General features: G+C 33.9%; 2 protein-coding genes across 2 annotated transcripts; both read right to left on the bottom strand.

Annotated features, from left to right (window-relative positions):
* Window positions 1-2,183: 2,183 nt before the first annotated feature.
* On the bottom strand, window positions 2,184-4,981 carry LOC111687589 (putative uncharacterized protein DDB_G0286901). Its single transcript, XM_046955220.1, has 3 exons — window positions 4,795-4,981; window positions 4,400-4,572; window positions 2,184-4,345 (listed from the first exon to the last, which is right to left on the bottom strand). The coding sequence occupies exons 1-3, from the start codon at window positions 4,812-4,814 to the stop codon at window positions 2,847-2,849; spliced, it is 1,692 nt and encodes a 563-aa protein (XP_046811176.1). The 5' UTR covers window positions 4,815-4,981; the 3' UTR covers window positions 2,184-2,846.
* Window positions 4,982-9,628: 4,647 nt separating this feature from the next.
* LOC111687590 (mucin-5AC-like) lies at window positions 9,629-17,063 on the bottom strand. Its single transcript, XM_023450035.2, has 7 exons — window positions 16,706-17,063; window positions 16,519-16,632; window positions 13,379-13,749; window positions 13,115-13,314; window positions 12,391-13,029; window positions 9,957-12,263; window positions 9,629-9,883 (listed from the first exon to the last, which is right to left on the bottom strand). The coding sequence occupies exons 1-7, from the start codon at window positions 17,000-17,002 to the stop codon at window positions 9,774-9,776; spliced, it is 4,038 nt and encodes a 1,345-aa protein (XP_023305803.2). The 5' UTR covers window positions 17,003-17,063; the 3' UTR covers window positions 9,629-9,773.
* Between the last annotated feature and the right edge of the window lie 2,994 nt (window positions 17,064-20,057).

Here is a 20,057-nt window from a genome sequence, read left to right as displayed (position 1 = left end):
TATATTAAATTCTTTAGCTCAAACCCCATAGTTATGGAGTACTCATATAAATTAACATTTTACAACACTTACATGTAGTGTGGTTAGTGTTATCAATGTTTTTATAAAAAATACTAACAGAAAATTCTTAAAGTAATTTCTAAGCACATAATTAAACTATTAAACCTTGAATAAGTTCACAGCCCTCTTTTACTTTTACTAAAAAAAAATCATTAAGAAACTTATTATCATTACTTCTATAAGCTAAGAACATGATTAAATCTTTTTATTATAAAACCCGCTCTATATACATTACTATTTACCACAATGCAGTATTGCATTTCATTATAAGAAAATCACTGGGAATTGATAGCTTTTATAAAAATGCAAATTCACCACTGTAGTTTTTTTGTTAGTTTTTTCTTATTAACAGTAACTTTTGTAATTCTTTAAGTGATTTCTATTTAAATTTTAATCAATTAATAAAGAAAAATTGTTATGTTTGTGTATAAAAGTATTTAGTTTAAAGCAATTTTAAAATTTAATGTATAAATTTATGTAAAAATAAAAAATTCTTGTTTGATAAAACTTTCAAGAATAAAATATAAAAATAATAATTTTCCGTTTATATTAAATATGTTCATTTCTTAAAATCATAAAAGTGTAATAAATATTGAAAAGTGTAATATAGATTAAATAAATATAAACTTATTCAATCATTTTAATGTGTGCCAAAACTTACAAGTGAAAAAAGAAAAGCCTGATGCGGAATCCATTAATTTTGGCGGCAACTTTAGGGTAAGTCATGCAAAAAAGATGTACATACATACATACATACCTATTTAAGAAAGAATACTGTGGATTCATTTGATTATGCCACAACAATATTTAAAGTTTAATGGGAAACTATGAATGGCTCGCAAGTGTTTTGATTATATTATGGAGTAGGGCCTTAACCATGATGTTAGAAGTAAGGTCAGAGCATCCTGGCCTTAACTATAGTCTGGACAAGCGCTTAGAATAATATCTGTAATAGAGTACTAGAGGCAAGACTTTTGTGTGAATAACGGGATAATATATTGATGGTATATAAATTGTAGTTTGTGTTAAGACTATATTCTGGTCTATGTAGTCTGGACACTAGTTAATAGAATTAACTATAGAGAAAACTTTAGACTGAATTGTGGGATGGACTACAGACTGTGCAATAGTCTGGGTTATAGACAATACTTTACTCTGGTCTCTAGGCAAACGACTAGACTTTAGTTCTATCTATAGACAAGATTTTAGTCTGTCCAATATGCTAGACCAGGCTATTGTCTGAACTATAGAATTGTCTTTAGTATTTAGTGTAGACTATAGACCAGCCTTTAGAATGGGCTAAAGAATAGAATATAGTCTGGACAATAGACTTGATTGTAATCTGGAATAAAGATGAGTATTAGAGGCAAGACTTTTGTGTGAATAACAGGATAATATATTGATGGTATATAGATTGTAGTTTGTGTTAAGACTATATTCTGGTCTATGTAGTCTGGAGACTAGACTATAATCTTTTCTACACACTTGATAATAGAATTAACTATAGAGAAAACTTTAGACTGAATTATGGGATGGACTACAGACTGTGCTATAGTCTGGGTTATAGACTATACTTTACTCTGGTCTCTAGGCAAACGACCAGACTTTAGTTCGATCTATAGACAAGATTCTAGTCTGGCCAACATGCTAGACCAGGCTATTGTCTGGAATGTTGTCTGAACTATAGAATTGTCTTTAGGGTTTGGTGTGGACTATAGACCAGCCTTTAGAATGGGCTAAAGAATAGAAGATAGTCTGGGCAATAGACTCGACTGTAATCTGGACTAAAGATGAGACTTGACTTTTGTCTGGACTATAGACAAGACTAGTTTGGACTATTGACAATACTAGTCTGGACTATTGACAAGACAAGTCTGGCCTATAGACAAGATTAGTCTGGACTATTGACAAGACAAGTCTGGACTATAGACAAGACTAGTTTGGACTAGACTCGTCTATTCTATAGTCTCTACGGTATGTTTTACAATTGACCAGTCTTTAATCTAGACAACCGTATAGAATATTGTCTGGACAATAGTTTAGACTGTAGCCTGGACTAGATGCTAGACATTAGTATAGACTATTTCTTTTTGTTTTTTTTTTTTAATAATTTTATTAGTTTTATTAAATATATATGTATGTATATTATGTAGTTTCTTTTTGTTTTATTAAATATTATTACATCATTTAACATAAAACCATTAAAGCTTAGCTTAAAAAATATATTATAAATAGTTTTGAAAAGAAATTTACTTTCTTAACTAAAAGTCATCATAGATAAATACATTTAATTAATCTAGCTGGTTGGGTGATGGGGAAAAAAATACAATATTGAAAATTAATGACAAATATACTGACTAGAAATTAGGAAGTACATAGACAAAATAGAGGTTGTATATAAACAAAAAAATACACATCTTAAGTTTAAAACAAATTAAAATATATTTTACTTAAAAATAGGTGGGATATTTTGCTCCTTTTTTAAAAAAAAATTTTACTTTTTTTCATAAAAAAGTGGAATGAATACTTTAATGAACATTAAAACTATTTCTTTTTAAACCTTAACACTGGCTATATGAAAATAAAACAAAAAAAGTTAAAACTCTATGGTTTAACATTACTTAAGTTAGTGTCTTTTTGCAGCTTTCCAAAGACCTGTTTGTATATGGAAATATCTTACGATATGCTTTTGTTCATTTCGTTTTTTAAATATTATAATTATAATAGTTCATATGTAGTAGAAAAACTGAGTCTTTAAAATCTCCTTCCACACTTATCGCATTGCCTTAGTCATCAAAGAATAATATTTCCAATATACGTTTCTGTACATTTTTACGTCTTTCCTTGGACATTTTCAAAAGTTCCGTTGTCACTAGTTCGCCCAGTAAATGTTCCGAACTACGCTGTATGGTTGGCTGTGGTGTAGGTGGCACTTGGAATTTATTAAACTGTTGTGTAGGACTTACATTACTATTATGCTGTTGCTGTTGATGCGTGTGATGATGTTGAGGCAATTGTTGATAGAGTTGAAAGAGAAAATCAGCATTTGAGGAAAACATATTGGAAGATGAGGCCTGTGAGTTGTTATTGTGATTGATATTGCTGTTGCCCAAGTTATTTTGCTGATTCATAGAAGAGTTGGAGTGAGAACGCTGTAGTGCAGCATTTGAGGTGGTGGCAGCCATAGTTTGAAAAGGATTTTCGGCGGTATGATGTTCATTAAGCATGGCCTGAGGTTGTAGCAAAGAGGAGCTATTGTCATCGGTATCATCATCATCAGAATCGTCTACAAAATGTGTGTTATTGTTGCTGCTAGTGTTGAGATTGTTGTGAGAATTGTGATGACTATTGTTGCTAGTGTTGTGCTGCTGTTGCTGCAGTTGTGTTGTGGCTGTAGTGCTTGCTGCGCTGGTATTGAGTTGTACGCGTGGTTTTTTCATATTATAATTACTAGAGGTGGAAGAGTCCATGTCATCATTATGGGAATCATTAAAGGAATGGTTATTAAAGTGATGATTAGTATTACTATTGGCGGCAGCATTCCCGGTTGTATTAGAGGATGAGGAATGTGCAGCGGCTTGTTGGGGAGTTGAGTGTCCAGCACTCGTGCTGCCATTATGATGATTAGATGCTCCCAAAGGCGATGATAATGGTGACTTTATAGATGACGAAGACGAATGCAAACCACTGGCTGTATTACCAGAAACGGCAGAGCCATTTAAGGCACCTGCTCCTCCCACAACTGAAGACAAAGCTGAGCCGGCAGCTTCACGAAAGTGATCATTATAATTTTGTGAAGAATCGGCTGCCATGGCAGCAGCTACAGTTTGTTGATGTTGCATTTGTGATTGTGATATCTGCTGTAGATGTTGTGAAGCCACTGCCGCAGCAAAATCTCGAAATACTTGATCTGCTTCTAGTTTAACGCGGCTATCACCCTCTAAAGCTGAGGCAGCAGCAGCTGCTGAACTTAAAGCACTCATAGCATGTTGTTGGTCAGGAAAATGGTGACCATGTTGGCCAAAATGACCCATACTTTTCATAGAACTATTTGACTTGGAGTCCATGTTGTAGTCATTGAAATTGGAGCTGTTGGCCGAATGGGGAGAGGTCAAAAAGTTGGGCACATTTCTATACGATTTCCTGGGTTGTATGTGTGAATCTAAGAATTTCATTTTTTCCAAATACGGTCGCGACAAATGTTCGTAGACAGGCGGATCACCTTGTTTGCGTTGACTGACATAACGTTCTCGCAAATATTTCCAACGTTTTTTGCAAGTTTCCACTAAAAGTTAAAAAATTAATTCATATCTCATCATTATTAAACCGAAAAACTCACCATCACTTCTTAACTTCATTGCTATCGAGGACCAAGCCTCATCTTTTGTTTCATACTTATTAGCCGCCACCGGGCCATTGCCGTTTGTGCTGCCATTAAGATAATACTTTTGTCGATTGTATATGACAGCATGGTGGGCCACTTCATCGATTAATTGTTCATCCATCATATTGCTAAATAGACAATGAAAAACCAACACAATATTACAAGCTCCCCAATAATAAATACACACGCGCAAATAACGTCAACACTTCATCCGTAATTAAAGGTCTCTTTAATTTAATTAATTACAACAAACATACACACACCGACCGACCGATTGACTACTTTATTCTGTACAAAATTTTTTTCTTTTTGTTGTTGGTATGTTTGCATTTTAAGAAAACTAAACATACTCATTGAATTTAGTCCACATTTTATGTTAAAACTAGATTTCTATAAACTTTATTAACTTGTTTTTCTTGTGTTTATTTTAAAAAAATGCCTTGTTAATTAATTCTGAATAATTAATATACAAAAAAATACTTTTTTTGTGGTCTTAAAAATTTTCCGTAACAAAAAAGAAGAACCAAAACAAACTCATGAATTCAAGTGAAGTTGGCTGCAGTTGTTGGCATGTTAGTGTTATTAGTTCTCAGTGAATGTTAAGCATATGAAATGACGCTCAGATAGGAAGAGTTTGGCAGGAAATAATTATTTGGCGCGTTCTTATAAGAACTTTTTAAGGAAAGTATAAAAAATATATTAACCAATAACTTAAAATATCAAATTTATTCTCACATTTTAATCCTTTTTACTCTGGTGCCGCTAGTTTAGCCAGAAAATGGACTTTTATGTTTTGACTCAAAAATCGATTTTTGGTGCGAAGTACAAGTAATCACAGATTTTTATTCTTTTTGCACTGGGGCCTCTAGTTTAGCCAGAAAATGGACTTTTATGTTCGTACTTAAAAATCTATTTTTGGTGGGAAATACAAGCAATCACAGGTATTAATCCTTTTTGCCCTGAGACCTCTAATTTAGCCAGAAAAAGGACCTCTATATTTTCACTCAATATATCGATTTTTGGTGGGAAATACAAGTGATCACAGATTTTAATCCTTTTTGCCCTGCGGCCTCTATTTTAGCCAGAAAATGGGCTTTTATGTTTTCACTCAAAAATCGATTTTTAATGGGAAATACAAGTGATCACAGATTTTAATCCTTTTTGCCTTGGGGCCTCTAGTTTAGCCAGAAAATGGACTTTTATGTTTTCACAGAAAATTGATTTTTGGTGGGAAATACAAGTGATCACAGATTTTAATCCTTTTTGCCCTGGGGCCTCTGGTTTAGCCAGAAAATGGACTTTTATATTTTCACTTCAAACTCGATTTTTTGTGGGGAATATAAGTAATCACAGAGTTTAATCCTTTTGGCCCTAGGACCTCTAGTTTAGCCAGAAAATGTACTTTTATGTTTTCACTCAAAATAACGATTTTTGGTGGGAAATACAAATGATCACAGATTTTAATCATTTTTGCCCTGGGCCTCTGGTTTAGCCAGAAAATGGACCTTTATACTTTCACTTCAAAATCGATTTTTGGTGGGGAATATAAGTGATCACAGATTTTAATCCTTTTGGCTATGGGGCCTCCAGTTTAGCCAGAAAATGGACTTTTGTGTTTTCACTCAAAAATTGATTTTTGGTGGCAAATACAAGTGATCACATATTTTAATCCTTTTTGCCCTAGGCCCTCTGGTTTAGCCAGAAAATGGACTTTTATATTTTCACTTCAAAATCGATTTTTGGTGGGGAATATAAGTGATCACAGATTTTAATCCTTTTGGCTCTGGGGCCTCTAGTTTAGCCAGAAAATGGATTTTTATGTTTTCACTCAAAAGTCGATTTTTGGTGGGGAATACAAGTGATCACAGATTTTAATCCTTTTTGCCCTGGGGCCTCTGGTTTAGCCAGAAAATGGACTTTTATATTTTCACTTCAAAATCGATTTTTGGTGGGAAATACAAATGATCACAGATTTTAATCCTTTTTGCATTGGGGCCTCTTGTTTAGCCAGAAAATGGACTTTTATATTTTCACTTCAAAATCAATTTTTGGTGGGGAATATAAGTGATCACAGATTTTAATCCTTTTGGCTCTGGGGCCTCTAGTTTAGCCAGAAAATGGACTTTTATGTTTTCACTCAAAAATTGATTTTTGGTGGGAAATATAAGTGATCGCAGATTTTAATCTTTTGCTCTGCGGCCTCTAGTTTAGCCAGAAAATGGACTTTTGTGTTTTCACTCAAAAATTGATTTTTGGTGGGAAATGCAAGTGATCACAGATTTTAATCCTTTTTGCCCTGGGGCCTCTGGTTTAGCCAGAAAATGGACTTTTATATTTTCACTTTAAAATCGATTTTTAGAGGGAAATACAAGTGATCACAGATTTTAATCCTTTTTCCCCTGGGGCCTCTGGTTTAGCCAGAAAATGGTCTTTTATGTTTTCACTCAAAAATTGATTTTTTGGTGGCAAATACAAGTGATCACAGATTTTAATCCTTTTTGCCCTGGGGCCTCTGGTTTAGCCAGAAAATGGTCTTTTATGTTTTCACTCAAAAATTGAATTTTGGTGGCAAATATAAGTGATCACAGATTTTAATCCTTTTTGCCCTGGGGCCTCTGGTTTAGCCAGAAAATGGACTTTCATGTTTTCACTCAAAAATTGATTTTTGGTGAGAAATACAAGTGATCACAGATTTTAATCCTTTTTGTGCTGGGGCCTCTGGTTTAGCCAGAAAATTTACTTTTATGTTTTCACTCAAAAATGGTTTTTTGATGGGATTTGATGGGATCACAGATTTTTATTCTTTTTGCTCTGGGGCCTCTTGTTTAGCCAGCAAATGGACTTTTATGTTTTAACTCAAAAATCGATTTTTGGTAGGAAATACAAGTGATCACAGATTTTATTCCTTTTTGCCCTGCGCCCTCTGGTTTAGCCAGAAAATGGACGTTTATGTTTTCACTCAAAAATCGATTTTTGGTGGAAAATGCAAGTGATCACAGATTTTAATCCTTTTTGCTCTGGGGCCTCTGGTTTAGCCAGAAAATGGACTTTTATTATTTTCCGTTCAAAATCGATTTTTGGTGGGAACTATAAGTGATCTCAGATTTTAATCCTTTTTGCCCTGCGGTCTCTGGTTTAGCCAGAAAATGGACTTTTATGTTTTTCGGTTCAAAAATCGATTTTTGGTAGGAAATACAAGTGATCACAGATTCTAATCCTTTTTACCCTGGGCCTTCGGTTTAGCCAGAAAATGGAATTTTATTTTTTCACAAAAAAAAAAAACGTTTTTTTTAATGAGAAATACAAGTGATCACAGATTTTAATCCTTTTTGCCCTGGGGCCTCTGGTTTAGCCAGAAAATGGGCTTTTATGTTTTCACTCAAAAATCGATTTTTGGTGAGAAATACAAGTGATCACAGATTTTAATCCTTTTTGCCCTGGGGCCTCTGGTTTAGCCAGAAAATGGATTTTATGTTTTCACTCAAAATGGGGCCTCTGGTTTAGCTAGAAAATGGACTTTTATATTTTCACTTCAAAATCGATTTTTGGTGGGAAATATAAGTGATCACAGATTTTAATTCTTTTGTCTCTGGGGCCTCTAGTTTAGCCAGAAAATGGATTTTTACGTTTTCACTCAAAAGTCGATTTTTGGTGAGAAATACAAGTGATCACAGATTTTGATCCTTTTTGCCCTGGGCCTCTGGTTTAGCCAGAAAATGGACTTTTGTATTTTCACTTCAAAATCGATTTTTGGTGGGGAATATAAGTGATCACAGATTTTAATTCTTTTGTCTCTGGGGCCTCTAGTTTAGCCAGAAAATGGACTTTTGTGTTTTCACTCAAAAATTGATTTTTGGTGGGAAATGCAAGTGATCACAGATTTTAATCCTTTTTGCCCTGGGGCCTCTGGTTTAGCCAGAAAATGGACTTTTATATTTTCACTTCAAAATCGATTTTTGGAGGGAAATACAAGTGATCACAGATTTTAATCCTTTTTCCCCTGGGGCCTCTAGTTTAGCCAGAAAATGGACTTTTGTGTTTTCACTCAAAAATTTATTTTTGGTGGCAAATACAAGTGATCACAGATTTTAATCCTTTTTGCCCTGCGGCCTCTGGTTTAGCCAGAAAATTGACTTTTATATTTTCACTTTAAAATCGATTTTTGATGGGAAATACAAGTGATCACATATTTTAATCCTTTTTGCCCTGCGGGCTCTAGTTTAGCCAGAAAATGGACTTTTATGTTTTCACTCAAAAATCGATTTTTGGTGAGAAATACAATTGATCACAGATTTTAATTCTTTTTGCTCTGGGGCCTCTTGTTTAGCCAGCAAATGGACTTTTATGTTTTAACTCAAAAATCGATTTTTGGTAGGAAATACAAGTGATCACAGATTTTATTCCTTTTTGCCCTGCGCCCTCTGGTTTAGCCAGAAAATGGACGTTTATGTTTTCACTCAAAAATCGATTTTTGGTGGGAAATACAAGTGATCACAGATATTAATGGACTTTTATGTTTTCACTAAAAAATTGATTTTTGGTGGGAAATACAAGTGATCACAGATTTTAATCTTTTTTGCCCTGGGGCCTCTGGTTTAGCCAGAAAATGGACTTTTATATTTTCACTCAAAAGTCGATTTTTGGTGGGAAATACAAGTGATCACAGGTTTTAATCCTTTTTGTCCTGGGACCTCTAGTTTAGCCAGAAAATGGACTTTTATGTTTTCACTAAAAAATTGATTTTTGGTGGGAAATACAAGTGATCACAGATTTTAATCCTTTTTGCCCTGGGGCCTCTAGTTTAGCCAGAAAATGGACTTTTATGTTTTCACTAAAAAATTGATTTTTGGTGGGAAATACAAGTGGTCACAGATTTTAATCCTTTTTGCCCTGGGGCCTCTGGTTTAGCCAGAAAATGGACTTTTATGTTTTTCGACTCAAAAATCGATTTTTGGTGAAAAATACAAGTGATAAGAGATTTTAATCCCTTTTGCCCTGGGGCCTCTAGTTTAGCCAGAAAATGGACTTTTATGTTTTCACTCAAAAATCGATTTTTGGTGGGAAATACACAGAATTTAATCATTTTTGCCAGAAAATGAACTTTTATGTTTTTACATATTTTAATCCTTTTAGCCCTGGGGCTCCTAGTTTAGCCAGAAAGTGGAAAGAAAACACTTGACATAATAACTTTTGATTGTGAACCTTTTTTTTGATGATTATTTTATTGAGACAATTCGATAAATTAAATTTCTTAAAAACTAAATAAAATGTAAAACTTAAAATGATAATTAAATTACATTAAATTAAAAAAAAAGAAACAAACATATTATCAACAGTCTTTAGCATCGCTCGTATTCACTTCATTAACGGTCTCAAAGCCCATAGTTTGTTTCGATTTATTAGCAAACCATCTTAGAAAAACAGCACGATTATTGGCAACTATTCGGTTTAAGGAAAGGGGGGAGAGGTTGTTAAATATTTATAAAACTTTTTTTTTAATTTTTATACTTACAATTATGTTTGTGATCTTTATCGCAAGTGGAGGGACATACAGAGAAATGTACATCAATGGGACGTTCGGCTATAATCTCTAAACGTGGTATATTTCCATTATCGGTTTCAACACATGGTGGCGCTGCAACTGTTTCATTACAAGATTTATTAATATTATTATTATTTTTATTATTGTTGTTGCAAGTATGACTGTTCTTATTTGTATTTATCACTGGTTTAGTTTTTAAAATATAATATAAACTTTTGCTGGGAAAGGGACGGTCTTGTTGTGTTGTTGGTGTTTTTTGATCTTCATCTCTAACGTGTAGGACTAAGTGATTTGAGTGTTTTTCACATGGTTCAGAAGTGCTTTCTGTTGTGTTTGTTGTTGTTGTATATTTGGGTGTAGTAGTGGGCGTTTGTGTGGGCGTAAACGTTGTTGAGTGTGTATTAGGAAATTGTTGCTTTGCAGTAGTAGTTTCAGCAGAAGTAATTTCATTATTGCTTACTTCATCGCTTTGATCGTTTAGCACGACTTCGGAATCCAATACAGCAGCTAATGTATCATCGGAATTATCCATATTGTTTAACGTTTCTTCTTTGATTGTTGAACTTTCTGCGTTAGCTGTAGCGGAGGAGTCTGCTGCCAATGTATTTTGTATGGGTGGTGTAGCGGTGGTTAGTTGGGTTGTATCTTCGGGAGAAGTTTGTCTTCTCTTTAAAATCGTAGTGCTTTTATCTTCATCTGTTTTTTCCTGTTCAATGGAATTGGAAATTTCTGGCATTTCAGTTTGTTCTTGACTAACTGCTGTTGTGGTAGTAGTGTCCTTTTCTTGGCTTTTGAGGGTGGTAGTGTGTTCGGTTTCAATAGAATTTGAAATTTCCTCTAGTTCCTTTAGTTCTTCACTAGCTGTTGCTAAGCTAGTTGTCTCTTCATCTTTCGGTGTGGAGGTTTTAACTTCTTCCTTTCTTTCCTCTTCTATTTCATTTATGTCCTGTCCAATTGTTGCTTTAGTAGTGGTCTCTTTATCCCCTATTACTGTAGTATAATCATCCTCAGAATCATCTACAAAATGTTCGGTTATATAATTGAAGTCAGTAGTTTGATCTGTTAGTGCCTCCATATTTGTGGTTTTACTATGAACTGGTAAAAATTCTTCCCCACTAAAATCGGCCTGCCTTAAAGTAACCGATTTTTCATTTAAAGATTTGTGCTCTTCTTTACGTGTAGCTTTGATCAACGGTAAAAGCTCTTCATTCTCCAGAGTGCTTGTATTTAGAAATTCTTCATTTTCCATAGAATTTGTATTTAGAATATCTTCCGCCATTAGTGTGGTACTTTCAAAATTGTCTATATTTATTTCAGAATCTAATAAAGCAAACTCATCGTCCAAGTCTGAGGGTTTATCGGTGTTCTCGTCTTCTGTTTTAGGTTTTAAAGTTTCAGTAGTGGTTTGTAATATTTCAGTTTGTGGTAATTCTGTAGTAGTTTCTAGAATTTCCGTATTTTCTTGGGATTCCGAAATCTTCAAAGGAGTGGCGGCAATATCGTTTATATCCGTTTTACTTTCTTCTGGAAAATCTGTTCTAGTTATATCATTTTCTTGTGATATTTCAGATTCTAAACTAAAGTCGTCAGACTCTTTAGATGTATGAACAGATGACGGCTGATTGGTAGAGGTTTGTGCTGTATTCGAAGTTATATCATTATCCTTAATATCGGAAAGATCATCATAAGATATATCGTGTTCTAAAGACGAGGATTCTACTGATCGTGTGTGTATAGTTTGAGTAAATTGTTTGTGATCTTCTGTTGGAGTTTGCAAAGTAGTAAAATCTGTTCCCTGCTCCTCTGAGTTCAAGATTTTCTCTTCTTTAAGGCTGTTATCTTCAAGGGAGTTTGCCTCTGGCTTATGAGTAGTTTCTCTGGTGACGGCCGTAGTTCTCTCCGAAGATTGTGTTGTCTCCGCTGTTTCCAAATTAGTTTCAGAGTCCAAAAGATTAGATTCCGGTGTTTCGTTTACTAAACTATCCTTTTCTATGTCTATAATAGTTTCTTGTGGAAGTTTCGTAGTTTCCAAACTGTCCGCTGTAGGGGTCATTATAGTAGTGGGTAATTGTGTGGTGGTGGTGGTGACAGTAACAGTGGGTGTAATGGTTGTTAAGTTCTGTTCAAGTATAGTACTTCTAGAACCTCGTGTAAATGTCGAATCAAGTGTTGTTCTCGTGGGTTCAGTTTCGACTTTAACAGAATCTGAACTAGTGGTTGTGAGTTTGGGTAAACAAGTTTTGTTTTGTGTCTGTGAAGTGTCTTTGAAGGGAATATCTGAAATGTATTTTTGCAAAAAGTTTTTAAAACAAAAGAAAGATTTTCAATAAAAAAATGTTTTGAATTAGTAATGAGAAGATGATTATGTTCCTTAGCTAATCGTACAAAATATCTCTTTACATACCAGTGGGTAAGGGTTTATCATTACTTTCATCGTTTTCTATAATATTTTCGCAGGGTTCTGGTTTCACCGATTTTTCTGGAATATCTGTGATTTTTCCCAAAACTGTGGTGGATGTAGTTGTTGTTTCTTCTTTTCGCTTAGTAGTTATTACTTCATTTTCTTCCTCTTTAACAGATTCCTGTTCAGGTTCTTCTATAAGTACATCTGGCTGATCTGTTTCCTCTTGCACATTTTCCGTAGTTGCAGAAGTTGCTTCTACTTCTTCAGTCTCTGCTGTGCTATCCATTATTGGGTCATCAGTTTCCGATTTACTATCATCTAATATTGTTGAATTTTCTTCATCATGACTTTGCTCAGTGGTATCTGTTTCAGAACCAGAACCTTCTTCCGAACTAATAGTTGTTGCAATAAGATCTTCAGCTTCATGTTCTATTTCCTCGCTTTGGTTTTTCGGCTCACTATTTTCAATATCCAAATAATCAGATAAAACATCTGCTCCACTGTCGTTTTGTTCCACAGCATCGGTAACTAAAGTAGTTGCTAAGGTCTCGGGAGCCTCAGTTGAAGTAACTTCCTCTTCAGCTAAATTTTCACTCTTATCACTTTTAGTTTCAGTAATATTACAATTTGTATTCATTTCTGTTGGTAGGGGGAGTATGAATATAAAGTAAAAGTAAATTTTTATTCACAAATCTTTGATAATCTCTTGAAAAGTCTTAATTACCCTCTGCCGATTGTTCTACGGGATACAAATTCTCCTCTAAAGAATCGAAATCATATTGTGCTGGATACATGGCCGGTTGATAGGATATACTATTCACTTTAGGATAAACCAATTCCGCTACTTGTATGCAATCACAGGGCACTTGTTCTGAGGGTAAACATTCACTCTTTTGCAAATCATAGAATTTGCCAGTGGGACATCTTTAAAATATAAAAAAATATATATATCTTTTATCTGAAAACGACAAAAAAAGAATAACCTTACCTTGATCTCGTCTGCATATAGACACCATTCTTTTGCAAATCACACTTATAGTAAAGTGAACAATCGGATGGTGAACGGAATATACCATTTTCATAACAGGGTGGAAATTTGTTCGAACAATATTCGGGTATATAAGAACTATGTGGTGATATTTGTGTAGGTGTACATTTGTTACCATTAATACATTTCTTTGAGGCAGGGGAGAAGACCATATAGGCGGGGCAGGAATAGATTTTAGGCTGTAGATCTTCTTCACATTTGTAATAGAGATGACAATCGGAGAAGAGCGGAAAACGTCCTACACCCGAGCAGGTTGGTATATATTCAGGTGGTGGATTTTGAACACATTGTCCACTGGTGTTATTGAAGATCTATTTAGGATGGGAAGTTATTTGAGTTTTTTTTTCTTAATTTTACAAGATTATTTAATCTACAAGTTGGAATATTTCTGAAATTCTTAATTTTTGGGAAATTGATATAGTTTTATTGGGTCTGAGAAGGGTCCTTCAATGAACATTTTGTGCTTATAAAGGAAGTATCGCTTTACTTCTGTAATAGTTATTGTGAATGTTTTCTTGTTGGTTTCAACTTGCGACATAGGTTTGTTCGGTTCAGAAATGGTGCGTTTTACAGGAAAGACCGCCAAGTTCAGCGTCTGAGGACTAAGTATTGGAGTTATTACTCCCTGAATTGTCAAACTCAACAAGTGCTTGCACAGTCATTAGGAGCCTATCGAGCAGCAGTATTCATCCATAATCAGGGAAATTGAAAAGGTCGAGAGACCTTTTGAATGTCCGAAATTCTACTTGAAAGGAAAATCATTTTTGCAGAGATCATTATTTGAAATTAAAAATTATCGATGCCAAAGCCACATATCCTTGGAGCTAAGGTAATGTTCTGTTTTTTTTTTTTTGGAGCCAAAAGAAATCCATCTAATATGAGTTGCTGATGTTGGTTAAGACCATCACAGAGAACCTGTAACGACTACAACTGATTTATTTAAAGCTAACATTGTCTGAAATATGTCCAGAATATGGAGCTATACATAACAGCGTATAACAGTTTGTAATACCTGTTAAAAAGGAAATTAAAAGAAGGTCTTGGGAAGTTTTGCGTCATCTGCCTTTTAGTCCAACATAGACCAGTTATACTACTATTTGCTTCATCGGTGAAGAACTCTCATTCAGAGATCCAAAATTGCTTTGATGTTGCCCCTAAAAAGAAGAGCAACTCTTGCCCAAATATGTCGTGAATATGGGGCTAGATGTGAAAGCACTTGGCTAAAAACCCTTTAAAAGAGAATTCAAAAGAAGGACTTGAGGAGTTTTATCTCTTCTGACTTTTAGTCCAGATATTGACTCGTTATACTACTATTTGTTTGAAACGGTGAAAAACTCTCATTCAGAGATACGCTTCTTATTAAAAAAAATGTATCCAACATTGCTTTGCGATGTTGCCCTCAAAAAAAAAAAATGTGTCGTGTGCTAGATGCTAGATGTGAAAGCACTCGGCCAAAAACCTTTTAAAAGAGAATCCAAAAGAAGGACTTGGAAAGTTTTGTCTCTGCTGAGACTTTTAGTCCAGATATTAACCCGTTATACTATTATTTGCTTCAACCGGTGAAAAACTCACATTCAGAGATACGCTTCTCATAAGAACTGGGTATTCAAAATTGCTTTGCTTCGATGTTGTCCTCAAAAAGAAGAGTCTAATCTGTTAAAAACGAATTTAAAAGAAGGTCTTGGGAAGTTTTGCCGTATCTGCCTTTTAGTTCATACACTACTATTAGCTTCAACCGATAAAGAACTCTCATTCAGAAATACGATTCTTCTTAAAACGGAGTATCCATAATTGCTTTGCTTCGATGTTGCCCTTAAAAAAGAAGAGCAGTTATTGCCCGAAATATGTCCTGAATATGCACGCGGCCAAATACCTTTTAAAAGAGAATTCAAAAGAAGGACTTGAGAAGTTTTGTGTTTTCTGAGACTTTTAGTTCAGATATTAACCCGTTATACTGCTATTTGTTTCAGCTGTTGATGAACTTACTTTCAGAGATACATTTCGCTTTAGAATAGGTTATTCTAAATTTCCCTATAACGAGACCCGTTCTTGCCCGAAATATGTCCTAAATATGGAAGCAAATAGCCAAAAACTTTTTAAAAGAGAATTGAGAAGTTTTGCCTCTTCTGAGACTTTTAGTCCAGATATTGACCCGTTATACTACTATTAGCTTCAACCGCTAAAGAATTCTAATTCAGAAATATGATTCTTATTAGAAGGTGTTTTAATGTATAAGCCATATGCTGCCAGAAAATCATTGCTAACAATGGCGATGATTTGTCCTGACTTCTTGTACAAATTCCTTAAAGGATTGAGCGGCTTTGAATTCGAATCAGAATCTAAAGATTACATAAGATTTTCCGAGATAACGTGTTCTGAAATTTTTAAAACTCTATATTTGAGACATTATTTGCGAAGACAGCTTTATTTATAAAGTTCTTCTAATCTAAAACTGGCCTCAGAATTTCTCCATTACTTGAGATTTTCGACTTCGAAGAAGATGGAAGACATAACAGGGATTAAACCATTATTTTAAAGTCATCAAGTCAGACGACAAAAGTTAGGATGCCATATCTCATAAACCTGATGTAATAGAGACATTCTGAGATCAGATTCGGATTTATTGCAGCTCAATATTTTTACTATGGTATTGAGTGTCGTTGATCTGTGATATTGTTTAAATCGTGCGGTTTTGTTCGTAGTTTCTAGTGTTTAGCATCCATAGTTCTTTCTATTTTTTTTGGACTATGGCTTGTCAGTGGAGAAATTCCAAGTCCAGATTAGGATTTACTGCAGCTTAATCCCTTTGAAATATATACATTGGTATTTAGGTTAAACATTTTTTGGTTATTCAATGTCTTTGTCTGTTTATTTCTTTGGAACTTTTGGCGGAACCCTTTAAATGTTTATAGGGATTGGTAATGAACTAGAGTACTTGGGTTAAAAGTTTTGAAGTTATAAACATATTGCAAAACTTTGAATTAGAAATACAAAGGTCTTGAAGTTGTAAAAATATTGCAAAACTTTGCATCAAAAGTTCAATTTGAAGATCTTTCTATAACCTTAAAACTATAACTTACCTGTAAATTTTGACATTTTCCAAATATCACACAATCCGGTTTACAAACATAATAATATTGATGTTGTTCCGGATGGGCTTTCACACCCACATATTGATTCGAACAACGTTTATGCTAATAAAATTAAAAATATAAATCAAATTGTCAAAATTCCTCTTTTAAAATACTACTCTGAATTATTACTTACATAATCCACTAAAACGGGAACACCACCTCCGGGAAAAGGTCTTAAAATACCACGACGTTGATCAAAATATGTACCAGGTGGAGAATATAAAGGAGAATGTTGTGGATAGGGTTGTGGATAGGCGGGTTGATAAGGACCGGCACCGTTGGCGGCTGCTGCATAAGTATAACCATAATCGTTATAAGGTAAATAATAGGGTTGTTGTAAACTATGATAATTGGCTGGCACAAGATGGCGACCGGTGATTGGTTGCCAATACAGGGTGGTTATTATTAGCAAACACAATTGTTTAAACATTTTTTTACTTTATGATTTTCTTTATTTATGTTAAAGTTTTTGGATTTTTTTTAATAATTTTTTATTCGTTTATTTTATTAAATTTTGTAATTGTTTTAATTAAAATCATTTATTTCGTTTTTTTTATTCACCAAATATTTCATGTTTTTTTTCAATAAAAAATTTCTAGGATTTTTTTTCTAAATTATAATTTCACAAAATCGTTAAGTTATTTTCATATATATATCCGTTTGAAATTCTATTTTAAATATTCTACTTCTTACGTTAATTGCGTTGTTGTTTACTTAAGCAAGTTTAGCGCACGTTTGCTTAATTTCCGCTTTGTAACGGTTGTTTAAATGCATTTTATTACTCAAACTGAAGCTCAGAGCTCATGCATACGCTCGTTATTCATTTCTTTTTCTTAAATCTTAATTACTCGAATTTCAATTTTCATTTTGTTTCTTGCATAACTCAAACCTAAATTTGACTCAATTTTGTTTATAAAAAAATTATGCAAAATTTTTGTTTTATTTTCAAATTTGAAAAAAAAACCACAATAAAACTTCTAATATGTTATGGAAAGTTTTGAAAACTGAGTAGAAGTTTTTGTATAATTTGTTTTGTAAACTTTTTAGTTACGATTATGTCTCATAATGAAAGTCAAGTTCAGGGTGATGATATAATTTATGAAAACTTCACTTTATTATTTTCTGTTTTTTTTTGTGTTTTTCAGCTTATTAAGCAAGTTTTTTTTCCAATGCATTAATAAATAATTAAATGTGTATAAATAATAAATAGAAATTGATTATTCAGTTTTCGGAAATTTTAAACATGTCAAATTGTTTTTGAATAGAATTTCTTGAAATTTTTTACAATTAAAGAAAATAAACTAATGAGTAATTCTTATGACATCATATATAGTTTTCAAAATATAAGAAAAGGAATACAATTTTTTATTATAGTTTAAACGCCCTTTTCCGCTCAGAATTGTGTAGTGACTTGATTTCAATTCTGGCCATAATGTTCGACCACCGATCACTTCAAATGGATCAATTACAATCGATACTGTGTGTTTGTTTGTCTAACTTTCAGCAGCTCATAATATATTTAAACCTTTTGATCTCAGCAGTTGTACGATCCTTTCTCTTAGTCTTAATAGCAATGTATGTAGCAATTACTAAAGTTGCATACAACAAGAGATCAATTCCCGTGTGTTTCAGGGTTAAAGTATTTTGGATATTCCACAAGAGGCTTTAATGACACAAATCTTTTTGTCACCAATTCTCCCCCCGGGGGCATGTTACCTTGGCGAGAACTCCGTCTTGGTGTTATTGCAATCCCGAGGTATAAAGAGGTGACCAATACCTCCAGTCTGGCCGGGACTGAAAAATTGGTGACAGTCTACTGCTTGGCTTAGTCCTTGCATAGATTGCCAGAGGTCAGACCAGGGCATCGCATAATCTGGTACTACGGGTGGCCAGTTGCCCGCAGGACTATGTCCTGGCTGGTCAGTTGGTTGAGGTTCCTTTGGGATCCACGTAGTGGCTGTGGTTTAAACCGAAATTCGCGGGAAGAGTAAGTGGCGGTTAAAAGACTGATGCACGATAATTGTCAATATTTCGGGATAAGTTCGGTACTGTTGCCGAAAACAATAGATACACCACAGATGAAGTGACTGTGGGACTAATCGTTGGAAATGAGTTGGTATTAATTGTATATGGTACGGAATGAATGTGGGGTATGGCGGGCCTCACCCAACCGTCTACCTATAATAAATGTGTCGTATAAGAGATTAGATACCTAGAGTTAGCAAGAGATAAGCTGGCTAGAGTATTTCAGCAAAGTGCTTGTACATGGACCGGCACATCCATATACAAAAATTACTACCTTAGTTCTTCATTAAAGGATTCAGGGGCGATTGTAGCCCGTTATCAAGTGTACGCAGTGGATGAAAAAGGCCACCGTGAAATAAGGCCGTCAAGGCAGGTTTTCACGTTAAGCACGCCGACATTCGTGTCACCAATTCGAGTTCGATAGTTTCAAACAAGGGTGATTTGTCGTCTACAAATTATTTTTCCCGAATGCTTTCGTGTTCTGAAATGTAAATCCGTTCAGTAGGGGAACATGAAAATAAAATAGCTGAGAATGTTTTAAGATCTCATCACGTTTGAGGTGGGATGTTAAAGATCGATGTCTAGAGATTAAAGTCTTGGCATATCGAGTGACAATCTGGAGGAGACCAAGAGATGAAAAGAAAACGTTTTCAGTATAGAAGACAGTTAGTTAGTTACTTGTTAGTTAGTCAGTTAGTTAGTTCTAACTTTCCTGTAATAACTATTGTACGGAAATCTATGAAAAAGTTCATTCATATTGACGGAAATAAAACCTCTATACGTCTAAAACTTCCGTAATTCAAAGAAAACAGACAGACTGTTGTAAATTGTGGTGAATGATTGTGTACATATATGCAGACGCGTGGTATTCTTGTGGTTTAATAAATAATATTCTTATATAGTTACTAACTTCTTAATTTCCGAGCTAAAATAAATTATTACTAAGAATACATATTATTTTAATTTTTTTACGTTTCAAGGTCATTAAAAATGTTTCAAAAAAATAATATAAAAATTAAACAAAATCTCTATCTATATTTCGTTATTTATATACTTAGTAGGTAAGCAATGCAAATTTTTATAAATTAAATACAAAAAAGAAATAGTTAATAACTGCTGCGTTGAATAGAACACATTCATACATATACACTATTTACACAAACCAAAGAATCATTGAAATTTTAATAATTACACGTACTTTAATCTCTAAATAAAGTTTAAATTATAACGTTAACTGAAATGCAAAATGGTCTAGCTAGTAGTCTATTCTTTAGTCTAGTCTATAGTCTAGTCTATAGTCTAGTCTATATATAGACTATAGACTAAACTATAGACTAGACTAGACTATATATATATAGTCTATAGTGTAGTCTATAGTCTAGTCTATAGTCTAGTCTATAGTCTAGTCTATAGTCTAGTCTATAGTCTAGTCTATAGTCTAGTCTATAGTCTAGTCTATA

This window comes from Lucilia cuprina, chromosome 6, assembly GCF_022045245.1.
Source record: "Lucilia cuprina isolate Lc7/37 chromosome 6, ASM2204524v1, whole genome shotgun sequence".
Taxonomy (NCBI): domain Eukaryota; kingdom Metazoa; phylum Arthropoda; class Insecta; order Diptera; family Calliphoridae; genus Lucilia; species Lucilia cuprina.
Note: the sequence above shows the minus strand (reverse complement) of the source record. Positions and strands in the feature narration are given on the sequence as shown.